Consider the following 19,527-nt stretch of genomic DNA (forward strand, 5'->3'; position numbering starts at 1 on the left):
TTTTTGAAATTTGATATTTTGATGATGATGATGGAGCTTCAAATAATTCTTGATGTTCTTCAGCGTTATTGGCATTTTCTCCTTCTGTCATTATATTAGAATTGCCATTTGCATCGACTTCCGAATTTGGATCATCTGTGGGTGAATATTCTTCTTCAGAATTTTGACTTTCAGTGAATTCAACACCTCCTTGTACTTTGTTCTCTTCCAAGCCAAAAGCATTGTTTGTTGAATTTTCATTATCAGATAAAGGATTGCTATTTTCAGCATTAAGATCAGGGTTTTCAACATTTCCAATATTTTCAGCATTTCCAGCATTGTCTTCAAAATCTTCTTCCTGAACTTTTGGTTCAACTGGTTCCAATACTTCTTCAGTGGCACTGTTAGTATCAATATTTTCTCCAGTTGCATCGGCAGTTATATTTGTAGCAGTAGCTGTTTTATTGTCAATGCTAGTTTCATCAGCAACTGTTTCATTGTCAGGAAATTTGTTTGCAACTTCTACGGTGGCATTGCTGCTTGCTTCATTTTCAGTATCTTTTTCCTCGTCGTTATCGGATTTTCCCTTTGGCTCCTCTACATCTTCTTCTTCTTCTTCATCAGCTTCCTCTTCTTCCTCAGGTTCTTCTTCCTTACTCTTGGACTTTTTGCTTTTTTTATTCGTCTTTTTCTTTTTGTCTTTTTCAGCTTCTACGTCTTCATCATCTTCTTCTTCACTTTCTTCTGGAGTTTCATCAGTTTCATCTTCATCCTGCTCATCATCCTCTCTCTTCTCCTTTACTTTTTTGTCTTTTTTGGTAGGTTTGACAATTTCAACATCGTCTGGAATGGCTTTAAGAGCTTCATCTAATGTGTTGCAGTCATTGTCTTTGCAACATGTATAGCATTCTGTATTGTCACTGTTTAAAAATATTTACTTAATTACGTTACAGCTTAAAATTTGCTTGAACTTACTCATCATAATTACATTCGTCTAATCCATCTTTAAGAATAGGATCTGCCGTACATTTTTCTTCTGAGGCACAGGACATTACAACTGAATAACTTCCCTCAACCTTTGAGACTAGAGTCTCACAATATTTAACTCCTTTATCGCATTTATATGACAGATCACATGTCTCATCGGTATTCGATGTATCACATGCTATACATTTAAGCGCAACTGATTGCTTGGCAAATATTAAAATTATTAAAATTGAAAAGATTTTCATTTCAATTCCTCGTTTTTTTCCTTTAAGTTAATCTTTTCACTTTGAATTAAAAACGCTGACTGAGCTAAAGTTTGAAATTATTCAAGGAAAATTTTCCACAATTTTATTAGTCACGAGTAAGTAGCAATATAAAGGAAATTAAGCAATGGATTCATTATTAAAACACATTAAAATTGACTTCAAAATCATGACTGAGTTTATTTTAAATGTATTTATTTATTAAAATTGTCATCAATGTATTCACAGATCTATAAAATAAGATCAGATCTAATGGAATGTTAAAATCTTTCTAAAATCTAAAGTTTGGACGGAATTGATTTTTGAGATTCTTGTAAAATTTCTTAAATTATTCTACTGATTATGTACGTTGTGATCATCATGACAAATGATGCTATTATCTTTGAGCTTCCACTTATTACAAAGTAATTGCACCGATCGCCTAGACAGCATTCTGAACAGGACCAATCTTCATACCAAATATGAGTACAGTATGGCATATACTTCTTTCTTATTGATTGACACTTTTTCTTTGTTGAACAACTCTTTGATACGTAGTATTGCTTTGGTGCTCCAAAATCCCAATATGGTGTTGAACCTGAAAAGGGAAATGGTCACATAGAAATCAAATGTTGATATTATTTCAAACTCGACCTACCCCATCGAATTTCTGTTTTGCATACATCCTCATCTGGTTCACAAGTTTTAATTGTGTTAAGGCACTTTCCAGCATTATCTGATTGATTTGCGCAAACATAACATTCAAGAGCCGTTGCTGAAAGATCATGTAAAATATTTCATTAATAAACAAAAAATTCAGATTTAATATTTTGAAGCTTCCTGAACTTACTGGCTTGAAATAATGATATTAATAGGATTATCGTGGCGCAGGCTTTCATAAAATCCATGTTTATGCTGGTATAAATAACTTAAAAGCCTAAAAAATTAAAATAAAAACAAAAAATACTTTTGTTGATTACACACCCAACTTGGATTAAGTAATTTACATGGCAGGGTTTGATGATTTTCAAAAACAAGTGTTTGTTACTTGTAGAAAACTGAATATTCCTGAAAATATAGATTTAGATGATTTGAAATCATGATTATCATCAATTAAATTGATTTCTGGATCTTGAATTGTATTCAATTAAGAATTCAACCTAAAAACGCCAGGAAGTTCCTGCAAAAACTTAAAAATTCATTTTTATACGCATCTTAACATTAACAGCGACTTGAAATAGAGAACATGCTGAAACTGAAACATTTCAAAAATATGAGGAAAGCTGAAAATTGAAGGAAAAGTCAGGAATAACTTTTAAAATTTGTTTTATTTTTAATTTTTATATGTTGAGTTTTGAAAGTGAAAGATTTTTCATTAAACATAACATTCTTCCAATGACATATGTATATGTGTGAGCCATAATAAAATATCGATACGCTAGAACCGATATATGTTAAATATAATAAGATATATGTATCTCAATCACATCAGGTGTATTTAATTGATTTAGATAAACATTGTGATAAAAGTTTTTATTCTAGACAGTGTTCCATTCGTTCATGTTGTGATATTGATCTAGATTTAGTAGGTATGTATTGTATGTTAATGTATATAACGTACTGATATAAATAATTATCATTAGTTTATGTGTTCAACATAATTAATATATTTATTTTAGATAGTATGAATTATTGTCGTTTTTAAGTTGATTAATTGGTAGAAATACTATGTGATGCTATGTCACGTATGCTATGGCAAGCATGCAGAAATGTTAAAATGGCTGTAGATTACTTAAATTTCAATCATCAATGTGATTAATTTATTGTAGGCATTCATACATAATAGATCATCAACATGATAATTATCAGACTGAATCTGCATACATAAATCAAGATTAATGATAAGGTACATGCATGTCCTAAATTATGAAATTTAAATTCCATTCTCGCGAGATTAAAAAATTCTAGGAACTTAAAATTGTGGTTTTGTTGCCGCGTGATATTTAGTGAAATAATTTATCTTTTGACTGTTGTTCCATTCGTTAAGCATAGGGGTTGTCCACTTATTACGTAACATTCTAAGGGGTGGGTTGGTGAAGTGCCCTCAAGGAGTGGGTCGTGATTTCGCTACGCTTCACTTCTATCCTTAATTTCTTGGATATTTTTGAGAAAGGAAAGGGGGGAAGGGAGGTGGCAGCCAAAAAGTCGTGTTACGTAATAAGTGAACGTCCCCAAATTTGAAGTAATGAATGTTGATGGTATTTTTAATGACAATTACTAAAAGCTGTGAAATCAGTGACAGAGAGAAGTTGTGCATAAATATGTTTAGAGATAAAATGTCAGATAATTTCAATAAAAATTCCTTAAATTTGCGGTTGTGCTTGTAAATGCCAAAATAAATTTTCTCGGTATGATTTTTGCTTCCATAATGCCTATAGTTTGGTAACAATTAACATAAATTTTTGATGTTTATTTAATCATGTATGAATATGTATTTTGCGTATATACGAACAAGATTTCATGTTGATACATTACATCATGTAAAACATTTTGTAAATAAGTGGTTGAAATACTCGAGTCGAGATGGATATGCGAATGTGTAATTAATTAGACATTTAATCAACATGATATTCATTTCTTTTTGCTACTTATTGTAATACTTTTTTTTTTGTTACTTTATTTTATCATCTAAATGAAGATGGGATGCTTCGTCTCTCATAACGGTGACACAAAAAAAATATGAAAAGAAAGTATATTATATCCTTCTCAATTTACAAGTTTTAAGTTGCTGTCACTTATACATACATTCTCTATCATGCGCTTCATAAATTTATGTTCTATGTAGAATATGTTGAATGCACTAATGATTTATTATCAGTTATATAAATTCTGCAAAAATTGTTATGTATTAAGATGATATGACTTCTTATTATCAAGTACTTCCACTTCGTTTTTAGATATCATTAATTATAACATGGATTTTATAATTTATAAGGAGACTTGCATACTAATTACTTTTTAAATGTTGCAGGAATAAAACACTTAAAATTTATTTCATTTTGATGTTGCGCGCTTTTGGTCACGTTTACTTCCTATTGAAATTAAAAACAAGTGTACTGTTTTATTGCAGTATGATGATGCTGTTCTTGTTGTTATTCTTTATGTAATTAGCAACTAGATTTTCTTTATCCTTATTAAACTTAACTTTTTTAATAAATTAATACTTTTTTCAACAAATCATCAAATTTTCCTAATTCTTTTAAAGCTCTTTTATAGCTTTACATTTTTAAAAATTTTCTCTAAATTGATCTCATAAATTAGTTCTTAGAAATAAACACAACAATGTTACATATGTTATAATTAGTGTTATTATCATTTAATTTTGCAACAAAATATTTAAATATCACATGCAAGCATGCAATCACATTCACATATTTTATGTTTGACATATTTTATCTATAATTTCATTTATCTTGTTATCTTACACTTATATTCATAATATCAGTACTGTCCAACTTAATCCTATAACACAGATACTTCTGAACGGATGCTTTTCCTTCCTTTTGATGCTTTAAGGAAAGGACCACTTTGAAAAACCAAAAGCTTTGTTTAATTTTTAGCTAATTTATTTATTTAGGTTATTATTGGTTTTGGATACAAATCCCGAGCGACGACACAAATCAGAACTCGAAGTTGACAACAATCTTGTATGGAAAAGTTGATTTGACTCGAATTAAAATTTAAATCAAATCGACTTAACTCCATACAATAGTCACATCGATTCAAGCTCAGAAACCAATAAAGAAGGCTTCTCCACGGAGTATTAAATTCTGTCCTCCCCATGAAGCGTCCATATAGTTGCTAAATTTACGCAAACAAATTTAAAAATTCCATGACAGACTCTTCTTCATTTGATTCGCTCGGGATTTATGAAGACTCTACATTTTGTGTACACGATGATGAGTATGGTTAACAGAATTTTCGATAATGGTTGTGCTAAGCCACAGATTAATTGGTAACAGATTGCTGATATCATTTTGATTCAATACAGATTCGAATGATTCAGTGTTCAAAAATGACATAAATTTTTATAGTAATTGACGATGTAATTGACACCAAAATAATTTTTTGTTAGGGGTCGTTCACTAATGGTGGGATGGGTAGGGTTGTGTTTTTAGGAAGTTTGTAACAGCTTAAACAAAAGAAATTCTTTTGTATGAACATTTTGTAACGAGGGAGGGAGGAATTCGATAGAGATGGTAATGCACTTGACATCGCTGATTGGCAGTCGATTACCAGCGATAGAGCCAGCTTCGAACCCAAACTAAGGGAGTCCATGAATCACAATTGATCTGTACGACCAGCAAAGTAGATAAGGAAGTAATAGTCTAACAGCCCCTTACTAAAACCATCAAAATGCTGTGATTTAGTCGAGAATTCCGAAAATAAAATTTAGTAGCATTAAGTTCATTACATTCATGAACTACATATCTGATTGGAAGGCAAAACAAGTTTGGACAGCACTGATTGAACTAATAAAACAGATTTAGAACAGACTAAGTAAATATTTGGTGTAAAAGATAATAATGAGAGAATTATACGAGATAAAATACTGAAGATTACACCACAAAATAAATACATAAAATTTCAATTAAAATTGTTCACATTAAAATTAGAATCTTATGGAATTAAGTTGACAAATTATGATATTTTCATTTCCCACTACCAAGTATTGTATAATGCTATAGTAATTTATTTTAACGCCCTGCAGCTCATTAAATACTTTTTTTCTTCCTCCTATAGGGAATATTGTAATAGAAAATGCGATTTATGTATTCATCGTATAATAAATTTTCCGTTCTACACAATATTTTAATTAAATTAGTTCCTCAATTTTTTTTTATTATTGTCGACAATCATTGATTTGAGAAAAAGGAAGATAAAAAGGAAAAGATCTTAGAGATTCCTTTTTAATTAATACTTCCTTAAACGAACCATTCCTCTTTTTGAGTACGGTGTGATTCGTTATCATTTAAATGATTATTTGACAATAAGGACGGATCTCCCCTGTTAATTTTCGTTGTAAAATGTGGAGATAATCTAGAGGGAATAGAAAGAATGGAGGGATTAGCATTGAGATTTTATATAATCAGATAGCGTATTGGAAAATATTGTTAATTAATTATCGATTCAGGTCGTATGATTTTCTACTTAATTCTTTAATGAACTCATTTGTTATGCTTCTATTTGTTGTTAAAAATGTAGGACATTAAAGCCATCAACATGACAAACAATAAATCATTCTGTTTAAAATTTAATCGAGTACTCACCTAATACTGCAGGGCGATAGAAGTTTAAATGTTTCTGACCATTGACATCATGTGATGTTGTTGTAGTAGTCATCTGACTTCCTTTCATTATTATATTTCGATTTGTATTTCGTCGACAAATACAAATACCGATGCCTACACCGCACGCTACCATCATTAATAACAAGCAAATTGTTATCACAACAATCCACTCCGACGTCATACCGAAAACGGTATCATTGATAGGCGCTAAATAAAGGTTCAAAAAAGAAAATTTCATTTAAAGCGCATAAAAACGATGATGAAGGAAGCATGTAGGAATGAGAGAGAAAAAAGCAAAGAGAAATAAATCAAGACATCATCATAAATTTTCCAGCACATCCTCACTACCTTGCTCACCTGTTATGAACGTTAGGGTAGGAAAATAATGAGGAAAGGAGAGTGAGAAAGAAGTACAGTACGCACTCAACAAATTATAGCAATAAAAGCATAATAATAAGCAGAGTGCGGCTATCTGAAAAATTTCTGTTATTTTTTTGTTTGAATTATTTTTTTCGTTACTTTTTTCAAAAAATAAATTTCCGTTATGAAAAAATAACCGATTATTCCAAAACACATTGAAAAATTTTTCAATGTTTACAAAAAATTTTTAAGCAAATTTATGCACAAAATAACGTTAAACCACGTCAAGTGAACTGTATTAGGATATTAGAAGCTTCAAAATTTGTATTAGAATGAGAATTTCTAATGAAAACTTCGTAAATATTTATTTTGTTACAAAATTGCTAACTGTCAAATTATTTTTAAATTTTCTAATGAAACATCGAATTTTGAGAAAAAATTCGACAATCAAATGTCGAATTTTCGATTTTCAGGTTGCCGCACTCTGATAATAAGAAGATATAGATGGATGGAAAAACTTACCTTCACATAACGTTCCGATAGCTTCATCAGACCCATCTTCACAATGATTCACGTTATCACATAGCAAATCAGGACTTATGCAAAACTCCTTTGTTACACAACGAAAATCTTTACACGAGTGCTCTGTTGAGTATGAGTAGCATGTAAGAAGGAGTACAAGAAAAAAAAAAAAAAAGAGGAAATTGATGATTGAGACTTATAAATTTTCAGCGTGCTCCAGTAAAGCACGCTTAATATTCATCACGCATTACTTCCATCCTTGATAGCTGTTATTATCAGCTTGAAGCTATTGTCACTACCCCAGTTATCTGTCACGTACTTTAGTGTGATATAATTTGTGCGAGTAAAGAGTGTTCCGAGATTCTGTTTTGTATTACGACAACTAACATCCGCTTTATGTATACCAGAGCTATGTGCACCATCATAAATGTACAAATGATCATTACAATCTAGCTTTAGTACTTCAAATCTTAACATAAAACGTTGCAATATCGAATGCGTTTGAAATGTCAGTGTACAATCGAGATTTCTCTCATTTTTCGATATGATTTCGGCGCCATCGATTTTACGATATGTTGATAAAAAGTTATGTGATCTCTCACATAATTGACCGATTTGATCTATTAGGATATAATAAGGATATTTAATTCAATAAGGACATACAATAAATCATTTATAACTCACATGTTATACTCGGATCCGATGAGCATTCTTGCACAAAGAAGCTAAGTAAAAGTGCAGGTATAAAGTATGAACATAATGATGCCCAAAGGATATTGCGATGATGGCAATTAGGATGAAAATACACTTCCATTTATTTTCACTAAAACGGTGATTTGTTATTTTTCTCTCTTTTTTATCGTTCCTTTTCTCAACTACGACTACGATGCCATTTAATACATCAATTTCCGTTTTGATGAATGCTTTTCTATTATAAAATGAAATCCCATCTTTTTCATCATTATCATCGATGACTTTCAGATGCTATTTATTTCCTACAGTTTCTCTTCCTATTTTCCATATTTTTGTTGTTCACAGCGATGACATTTTATTGTTATTGTTGTTGAAGTTTCAATGAAATAGAAGAAAAATTACTTATAAAGAGACATTGTAAGAGCTTAGAAATGTATTCTTTAAATGTCCATCAAAAATCACGGGGAGTCATAAAGAAATAAGCTATCATTTACATTTCGTTTAGAATATTTATAAGCCAGAATGTCTGGATTGACATGTTTTGCTGGAAAATGTCACTAACGACACAAATGAGGTTAGATTGAGGAAGCTTCCAGAGCTGCGCTCCTTAAATAAATTGAGGAAGCTTCCAAAGCAGCGAATCAGCAACCATTTCTAAGTGGTCAGAGCAATTCTGTCCCAACTTATTCGTGTCACGGCACACTTTGATGGCACGACCAAAACCGTACATAGCACACGGTTCATGGCAATTCCAAAAAAGTTCTGCGACACACAGTTTGGAAAATAATGAGTTCGAGTATCACCCAATCTACCTTAACGACCATAGTTCCCCTTAGTTAGTTCCACAGGGAAAGTCTAATGAATTTGAATGCTTTTTCGATGTATTTTCCTCATTAACACAGTTTGTGGTTATGTACATTACATTCATATACCCTGGGTCATTACAATCCCTGTGTCAAAGGACAACAAACAGCACAAAAAAAATTTCATGATGTCAATCACACTAATATCGATTCCTGTTCATTTGATAGATTTCAAGAATTCGAAAACACATGAATTTCAGTACTATCTTACTGTTAATCTTTTAGTTACTGCTCTACTCTGACAGTTCAAACTTTTTATATCTGAAATAACTAACTATCTACAATTATACACGCCCTTGCAATCAAAAACTCATTATTTATAACTAGCCTAAAGCTAGCGGTCAATTTGTTTCGAGATAAATCGTTCACAATGCTTCCTGAATGTCACTCGACTCAAATGACAAAAAAGTATAAAGAATACATTAAGTTATTCTCATCACGAATAGGCCTAAATTGCTTTAAATTCCATATAAATTTATTCTCAATTACAGAATTTTTCACATCCAGAAGAACTGGTTTATATCATTACCAAGGAGCAATAAAATAATAATATCAATAACATGTACATGCTATTGCCTCTCATTTTCTATTCAAAATCTGTTGAAGATGAAGAAAGTTTTTCGTCTATTATGTCAAGGTTTCAGTTTGATTGAAAAACAGCGAAGTAAGAAAATTGATCAATTGAGGAACAAAAAGGAGAGAGAAGAAAAAAATTAAGTGAGGAAGAAATATTCACGGATGATGATGATGACATGTCGCTGCTTTTTGATAAACTTTTCTTTCCCTTTCTATCCGTTTATATTCAAACAAAATAAGAAAGAAAAGGAAAACCTTTTTCTTTTTTTGATGAGGGTACAGTGCACAGTTTTGAATAGAGAATGTTTAAACAGAATAAAGGAAGGAGGAAAAATCTTGGACAACTCTGTTGATGACTCATTAAAATGCTATTTATCAATTTTCATTTGCATTTCATGGTGACAATTTGCAATTTGTCGCTCACTTTTTCACATTCATGACCATTCATGAGAATGTCTTTTTTTTCTTCTCTGTGTAGCTTCTCTTCTGCCATTTTAGGATTGCCAGTACATAGATATAAAATTTACGGTCATAAATTAACAAACCCTGAATAAATCAGAATTAATTACTGACAATCCAGTTTAATAAATTCAAATTTCTACAAAAAAAAGTCTCAATTAGCTATGGAAAAAGTTCTCAATGGATCTTATTTAAAATGTAAGAATTGCGAGGGGAGTTTAAATCTTTTTTCATGACGGTAAACATTAGCATTCAGATTGAATTCACTTTTTTGTTTGTCAGCAAATGGAACTTCTATTAGGGATTTCAAGTTCCAGCTTTAAGAAAAATTATACAGGAAGGAGAGAATTTGAAACTTGAAATTACATTTTCTGGGAAGTTTTGAGAAACTTCAGGATGTGTTTGGATGTTTTTGACAGCCTCATTATTGTGATTTTTTCATCTCAACATCAAAGTTTCAAATTTTAAGGAAGTTCTTGATTTATTTTCGGAATTAATTGTGACTAATTTAATTTGAACAAGTGAATATCACTTCTTGGTAATGACATGAGACAAAGGAGATTTGCGTTTCATGTCTATAATTAATCCGAACAGACAAAGAGCATGCTCATGAGTATACTTGACTCTATTAGCGGCTTGATGACGGAAGCACAAGTCGTAGAAATAACAGAATATCCGGCCACAGACCAATTTGACTCTGAGCTAAGGCCGAATTTCTTCGAATCTGGCTTGGGAATAGAGTCGTGCTGGCTTGGAAACGGATTTTCGGCCATTTCTGCATTGTGTGCTTTTCGGGTTTAGTAATTGGAACATGGATTCGAGATAATTTGTGAATCATATGAAGTGGAATGTAACTTACAGTCTTTCTCAAACTGTAGGTCTACTGAGTACAGAGATCTGCTGCACATTCACTCGTTAAACAACCATTATTAGCCACGAAACAACTTAGTGCAGCTCTTAATCTCGATGATCTGAATAGCTTGAAGTTATTTCATTTATGATGTCCTCAAAAAAATATGTTTGCATTGGTTTTATTTCTTTTTTAAAAATGTCATGTTTTACATCCAACCTCTGTCCTATCAAAGTTACACGTCATGAAAACATGTGTTTTTGCATTTACACGAATGTCAAAAGTTGGTTATTAAAAGATACGAGAATGTTTATGAACATCAAATCTTAAGATCAAGGCTTCTAGCTAAAGCTTACGACGTTCTGTATTAAAGTGTCTGTTTGTGATTAAGGATCTTCAATATAAGTTGTAGACCAAATCAGTGATAAAGTTTTAGGAAAGAAATTTCATATTTAGAGACATAAGACTGTTGAACCGAACTAATGAAAGCTTGCTATCAGATGATTTATGTGATATTTCATTACATTTAAGCTGTTTGTTCAGAATAGTAAACAGATGAATGACATAATAAGTTAGAATTTTGCCTTAATTCAATTATGAGTTGTCTGACTAAAAGTATGTTGTCATTTGAAAAAGTCGGCATGAAATGAACAAAGTTTTCCTTTCGAATTTGTCATAAGCAACTGCAATGAAGACACGAAAAAAAAGGAAAAAGTTTTCTATCCCGAGTGTACAAAGAGCACGCTAAGAGCATGCTCAAATTTTCGCTGAGCACGCTAGTGTGAGCATGCTCTTTCATACAAAACCTGATGTCACTACTTTACGCTTCTGAGCACGCTCAGAGAGCATGCTCTTTTAACGTGCTCAGAGCACATCGTGAGCATGCTCTAGAATGTGGTGTGACATAAGACATTTTTTGAAAAATGTCATGTGACATAAAGTTGAGCATGCTCAGAGCATACTTATGAGCATGCTCAATGAGCATACTCAAGAGTATGCTCACTGAGTATGCTCTAGAGCGTGCTCACTAAGCATGTATAAATATGCAAAATTTAAAAAAATTAATTAATTTCACTTAGGGGAGAGAGAGAAAATGCACTTTTTTAATCCTATAATATTAGTACTCTTAGAAAATGTTATTGTAATGAATCCTGTTTAATTAATAATCTGAAAAAACCAAAGTTAGAAAATTTCGCTTTTACCTGGATTCGAACCTGAGACCGCTTCGTTGCTATATGAGACCATCGCCTTAACCATTACGCCACCGCTGTATTTTACCTAATAATTTATATATGGCAAAAACCATATATAAAAGTTTTTTACTGATTAATTTTAAGAGTTTTTTGGTTATTTTTTTCGGTGTTTCACTGTATTTTCAGGTGGATAATTTTCATAGATTTTTCCAAGATTTTCCACATTTCCACGTTGTGCTCAGAGTATGCTCTTGAGCATGCTCAACGATGTGCTCAGGTGAGCACGCTGAAATTTCATAAATCACATTTCCTCGTTGTGCTCAGAGTGTGCTCTTGAGCATGCTCAACGATGTGCTCAGGTGAGCACGCTGAAATTTCATAAATCACATTTCCTCGTTGTGCTCAGAGTGTGCTCAAGAGCATGCTCAACGATGTGCTCAGGTGAGCACGCTGAAATTTCATAAATCACATTTCCTCGTTGTGCTCAGAGTGTGCTCTTGAGCATGCTCAACGATGTGCTCAGGTGAGCACGCTGAAATTTCATAAATCACATTTCCTCGTTGTGCTCAGTGTGTGCTCAAGAGCATGCTCAACGATGTGCTCAGGTGAGCACGCTGAAATTTCATAAATCACATTTCCTCGTTGTGCTCAGTGTGTGCTCAAGAGCATGCTCAACGATGTGCTCAGGTGAGCACGCTGAAATTTCATAAATCACATTTCCTCGTTGTGCTCAGAGTGTGCTCTTGAGCATGCTCAACGATGTGCTCAGGTGAGCACGCTGAAATTTCATAAATCACATTTCCTCGTTGTGCTCAGAGTGTGCTCTTGAGCATGCTCAACGATGTGCTCAGGTGAGCACGCTGAAATTTCATAAATCACATTTCCTCGTTGTGCTCAGAGTGTGCTCTTGAGCATGCTCAACGATGTGCTCAGGTGAGCACGCTGAAATTTCATAAATCACATTTCCTCGTTGTGCTCAGAGTGTGCTCTTGAGCATGCTCAACAATGTGCTCAGGAGAGCATGTTAAAATTAAATGTGACATAATACATGAGCATGCTCAGAATGTACTCATGAGCATGCTCAACGATGTGCTCAGGTGAGCATGTTAAAATAAAATGCGGCATAATACGCGAGCATGCTCAAGATATGCTTAGGAGCATGCTCAAGAGTACAAAAAAAAAGATTGCTCAGATGAGCATGCTAATATTTAAAATGCCATTTTGCATGAGCATGCTTAAGATGTGCTCAAGAGCATGCTCAGCAGTGTGCTCAGGTGAGCACATCAAAATTTTGATTTTGAGTATGCTCATGAGCATGCTCAGGTGAACGTGCTCACCTGAGCACGCTCAAAAATTTTTTTTATTTTTCGAGAGCACATTCAGAGTGTGCTCATGAGCGTGCTCAGTTGAGCATGCTATAGTGAGCACGTAAAACGATGAATTTGAGCATGCTCAGAAGCGTGCTCACAAAACTGAGCACGCTCTTTGTATACTCGGGTATCTTTCACATCCTTTATGCTCGTGTCGTTTGTAGTATAATGGATATACACTTACATTTCAATTTGTGTCATTTCATTTTCGAATCCTTTCACCACATACAGAATGATTCTAGGATGCAATTTCAATTAAAATCTCGAAAATTGTTAAAGACCCACATAATGAAAAGTTTTGCTAATTTCTACCTTATTTAATCATTTTCATCCTCGTTATTTAACCATAATTCTAGTTGAATCGTCTCAATCATCATTAAAAGAAGAGGATCTTTTGAAGTTTTTCTCTCTCTTTTTATCTAAATCTCGTTTGTGTGTACTTAAATGTGCGTATATGCTCTTGACGTTTACCCAAAAAATGAAAAAATGAGCCAGTTGCATGGATTCTTTATGGGAATTTAAACTGTCTACAATGAAAAGATGGAATGAATATAATACGGAAAATATGCTTATAAAGAGACATAGACAGAAAGAGAGGAAGGCAGGCAGCACAAAAAAAGGTCAAAAGAATTTTCATCGTCTTATCATCTGAGATTTTATTTCCATTTAAACAAAGTCATAGAAAGCATTAGTTTAAAGAGACATGAAATAAAAAGAAATCATTACATGGATGTCAGAGAATGAGAAGTAGCAGATAGATACTTAAGCGTGCTAAACCCAAATATTTTTTTTGCCTTCATTTCCAACCAAAATATCCTCAAAAAAATGGAAGAGAATGCAATATTAAATCATAATATCTCTATTAAATAAATACAATAGAACAATCTCATGGTTATAAATTTATGGAAAGCCTTATCCATAAAATTGATGTTTCTGAAAATTATTTGGAGAGACACGCTAAGAATATATATATTTTGAATGAGTAAATGTAGCATCCATTTCACTAAATCCGATTGAAGAGATGAATAAGAAAGAAGAAACGAGGGATTGTTATAAAAGAAGCCTCAAGAGGAATTTCATCACATATGAATCCCTTCTTTAAATTCCACCATTTTTGCCCTTGCCTCATTCCAAAATTTTCTCAGTCATTCTTGCTTGCTTGGCTTAAAATTCTCTTTCTTTTGTTGATAAGAAAACCACAGAATTATATTTAAGAAAAGAGGCAAATGAGATTTGTTTATGGAACATTCAAAAAGACTTAAATGTGTATGGCAATATGAATGGAAAGCTCGTTAGTAAGCATAGTTCTGGGGTGGTTATGTGCTTTGAAGCAATCTTTTAAAATTCTAATTTTCAAGAATAATAGTGAAATTTATTTTGAATATATTCATGTAGTGTTTGCATTAAAAAGGCTTTATCTATGAATAGAATGATGAAGATACTCTACTAAAGTGATTGGATGTGATTACTGTTTAAATAATAAAAGAAAATAAATAAATAAATAAAGAATGCAAATTCAGATTTTAAAGATAATATTATATTCGTCCGACATACTAAATATCCTCATCATTGTTATTTCATTATACATACATAAAGATTATGCTTAAAAAAATGATATTCTTTCCTTCACAACTATATATCCGCATCCTATACCTTACATGTGCTGTGAGGCGAATGTTTTGTGGTTATTATATTATGTTTTTTTCACATCTAACTATGTAAAAAGCTACCTTTAGTTTTCTCCTTTCTTTTTTTGAACAGAACAGAGACGAGAATAGAGCAACAGTACATGTTGGCTTTATGTATTATGCAGAGGTAAAAACAATATTGAGAACATCTTCCGGAAATTTTTAACACTCATTCTGAAGAAAAATGGTTCCTTTTTTAACAATTCTGTCCGATTTTCATGGCTATCTTCGTTAATCGTATATGAAACTATAGAGCAGTGGTAGACAACCCTTTGTTTTTCGCGGCTCACCTTGATGGTGTAGTAAACATAGGCAGAACGCCACCCAGGAAGTAGATCATACGCAACCCATAAGCTTCGATCAAAAAGACACACGGCATACTGTATATGACCTTTACCAAAAACATTAGCGGCATACTAGTGAACCATGATCTACAGGTTGCCCATCACTGGTAAAGAGAAATCAGTTCGGAAAGCACATGGTATAGAAATGACCGAAAATCCCGCCTCAGGACAACATACTACGTGACATATGACTAAAGATGGATTTAATCGAATCTGGCCTCAGGGCAGATTGCATTGTGTGTTTTTTGAATCAGTTTTAATCAGGTTAACGACCACTAGGATCAATGAGTCTCTATAAGTCAACAAAATGCGCCAAAAACATTTGAGGATGAATTTTTAAATTGAAGGAAGAGAAATAAAGCAATTTTCTTATAATTTACGATACTGGAAGTACGAACAATGGAATTATTTTAGATTCATCTGTGGGAACCGATAAAAGCTCTCATTTTTCCATTCATTAATGATGAAAACTAAATACTAGATAATTATAGTTAACTTTTTTGGTCTTGAATTTTAATTAAAACTTCATGTTTTAGTGCTTCCCAATTAAGTATTTATGAATGGAGACTCCAACACAAATTGGTTATTGTAGTTTCCAGCCCTTTCATTGAAAAGGGATTTTCATTTCTACTGAATGCAAAAAAAAACCATAACATTATTTAATACAGCAGCCACAAATGGCATTATACACAATAGAGAAGATGAAAGACAAAACAAAAACAACAATAATGTTATGTTATGCTGCTACGACTTACGATATGAATTTGAGTGAGAGAGTAAGAAACTCAATGAATAAATTGTGTGGATGGAAGGGGAAATCAAATGAGTAAAGGAGAAAGTTATACATAAAAAAATATAAAAAAAATTCTAGTTTGTTGGAAGAAATATGTTATATATGTAGAACAGCATTAATCTATTTGCAACGTGTGGGAGAGTATGAACTAAATTTTACACAATTTTCTTGTTACTGCGTACCTCCTATATATCTTAAAATTGTTTTTGTAAAGTTCCATTAAATATAAATGTGCCATTTCATTTTTCATTCTCATTCACTGTTTTTCATGCTGTTCATTTTCTTCTAGCGTAGCAGCACCAAATTTTGGTGGTAGAAAAAGAGCTGTAGAAACTAAAATACGTTTTGTGTTTATATACTTGAGAGTGAGCTAAGAAAAATATGTATGAAGGAAAACAACAATAAAGCATGACAAACAAACAACATCGATGACAAAAAGCCATTGAAATCGATAAAATTTTCTTTTCGATATATGAACGCTCATTTCTTTATATTATTATATTTCATGATCGAATGAGATTTGTATATGAATTTTGTCACACATGACGGAAATAGATTTTTCTTGTTATATAATTTGAATAATGGCATAATACAGAATGAGTATATAAGAGATAAATCAAAAAGCTTTCGAGAAAATTGATCCACAAGCAGCAATCACAAATTCTCTTCATCCTTTTAATTTAGCAATTAAGGTTGCGCCTTTGGATATGAACAGTGATAGATAAATTTTTAATTATTCAACAGATTTAGATGACTTTTTTCACATCCTTATCCTCAAGAGAAGTGAAAGACGAACATAGGATAATATTTGTCAAAAATAAGCAACGATAAATTAGATTTTAAACTTCAACGGTTAAAATTGTTTTGAATTGCAATGTGTTCTAAGTTTAGTACAAAAATAAAGTGTGAACAACAAACAAATAAAATTAAAATTGAATGCAATTAAATTGTGAATAGAGTTGATTGTGATGTGTCTTATTAATAGCTGCTATTCTTGACGATGTCATCACGATATCCTTCGTGACTTAAGGTATGTGATATATAATATTATAACGTTGAAATCAAAATAACAACTTTTCTTATACAAGTGTGAAAGCTGATTATTTTTCATGAAAAATTGAGTTACCTATGAAAATATACTATCCATGGATACTAATTCCAAAAGCAGTCTTCACAACCTTTCAACGCCTATATTTAAGTCAAGTGTTTTTTATCTCGATGTTTGCTTGTTGCAAAAAAGCCCTAGTTACGATGGTTGAGAATCAAATATTGTAAAAGGATCAAAATAATACATGTATATGCTTTCAAGGAATCCCAACATTTTGCCTAAAGATGTTTGCTCAGCTTTTTCGCGGAAATTATGTTAAAAAATGTTATCTAAAATGGGTTTAAAGCATTATCGTGTTACTGATCTTCGCTTGTGCATTCTATTTTTGACATCCTTCAAGTGTATACTTATTCCGAATAAAATATCGATTTCCTTAAAATTACAAAGCTTTGCCGAATAGATAATGAGACACAGTGGGGGGAGCATCATGAAAATAAAAGTATTTAAAGTCTATAGTGTGAATTAAGTTAATAGAAAACTACGTCTGTAACTAATCTTGATGCAGAGAAATCTAATAATAGAAAATGTTGTTCCGGAAGAGCTGGCAATCATGTTATCATTGGTATCATACCATATCTAACTGCTTTATAGCAAGAAAAGTTTTAATAAGAACTATGCAGTATTTTCTTTTATAGCCCTAAACTATATAAATGTCTCAGTGATATAAAACTTAATATTTTTTTTATATACTGCAAACAAACAAAGCAAACTTTCATATTATATCTGTTCCAATGCTTGCTTTTAAATGGAACTTAATTTATAAACTTTCCCTAATTTTTGCTGTCAATATGATGAGATTTCAAGATAGCTTCTAGCAATGAGATTAAACAGTTGAAGGAGAAGAAAAACTTTTCCTTTTAGCTCTTCCTCTTTATCTATATATCCATCCCTTTCCCCTTCACTCTAACAAATTTGTACCGTTTTTATGAAATATACAAAAACACACAACTGATTCCTTTTATTATATATTAAAGCAATCACAACAACAATTGAATCCAACTGGAGCAACAACTTTCTCATTTACAATCATATACTTTTTTCCATTTCCATTTTGGCCTACTATGATCGGTTTTGGATTATTGAAATGAAATTAGAGAAAAACACACATATAAATTATGGATTCAACGGCTGCTTTTTTCGATGTTGGGGTTATGGAAAGAGAAGCACACACAAAAAATATATGGAGAGTGAGAAAAAGTTGAAGGACTTTTTTTCATATTTCATTTTCTACCCTCCTTGGTATGTCAAATATGAAATGCTATACGCAACTTTTCTTTTACTCAATTCTTATATTTTTGTGAATAGTAAAAACAAGAATCTGAATGAATCACAAAATTGTATGTGAAAATGAATGAAAGGTTCATAAGGTGAGTAAGAAATCTGAGGATATGAGCATGAAATTGGAAAACTTCCGTTTCCATTATATCAATTATGACTTAATAGATTTAAAAAGTCTTCAGCACTGTGATTTTCATTAAAGAATGTTTTATCGATAAATAAGTATAAAAAGGGATGACATATTACTGCCTTAACTCATATTTCCTTACATACTGTGTTAATAAGTAATTTCATAAACCACAAAGTCTATAAAGCTATGAGATTTAATTCATCATAAAATTTTTTTCACAAAATGTGAGATTAATAAGCGCGAGAAAAAAGCTCTGTTGGAAGCAATAAAAAGATTCTCTAATCTGTAATTGACCTAAAATCTTTTTGAAGATTAACATTAGCTCTGAATTTTTCATCTAAAAAACACTTCACAATATTATAAATTCATTTTCAATAAATCCTCTTTCACAGCAATAAAAATGAACATTCTGCTTACACTGTAAAGTCTTTAAACTTTTCTTATTTTTCCACTTTTCTTATGATAGCTTATTTCTTTATTAGAACTTATTATAAAAACTTATTATAGCATTCTGAGAAAAGAAATTACCATTTAATGTGACGGTTCGGAATTGACTAAAGAACTGCTCAATCAAATGAACACTTTATCTCACAAAACTTTTCATTTTTACTACGCGTTTGCGCATTTACAATTTTTAATACATTCACTCGCAAGAAGATTCTTTCATCATCTCCTTTTTCTTTATATGAAATTAGCTTTGGCGCCTAAAAAAGCATTGATTTGATGTTCAGCGGAAAGTGC

At 31.9% G+C, this 19,527-nt stretch overlaps 1 protein-coding gene across 1 annotated transcript; it reads right to left on the reverse strand.

The window, feature by feature from the left end:
• Window positions 1–5,643: 5,643 nt before the first annotated feature.
• On the reverse strand, window positions 5,644–19,327 carry LOC139099949 (uncharacterized). Its single transcript, XM_070652493.1, has 6 exons — window positions 19,315–19,327; window positions 8,126–8,451; window positions 7,693–8,061; window positions 7,442–7,564; window positions 6,539–6,766; window positions 5,644–6,308 (listed from the first exon to the last, which is right to left on the reverse strand). The coding sequence occupies exons 2-6, from the start codon at window positions 8,253–8,255 to the stop codon at window positions 6,241–6,243; spliced, it is 918 nt and encodes a 305-aa protein (XP_070508594.1). The 5' UTR covers window positions 8,256–8,451; window positions 19,315–19,327; the 3' UTR covers window positions 5,644–6,240.
• Between the last annotated feature and the right edge of the window lie 200 nt (window positions 19,328–19,527).

This window comes from Chironomus tepperi, unplaced genomic scaffold, assembly GCF_022539635.2.
Source record: "Chironomus tepperi strain 1889 unplaced genomic scaffold, CSIRO-AGI_Ctep_v1 contig_48, whole genome shotgun sequence".
Classification (NCBI taxonomy): Eukaryota; Metazoa; Arthropoda; class Insecta; order Diptera; family Chironomidae; genus Chironomus; species Chironomus tepperi.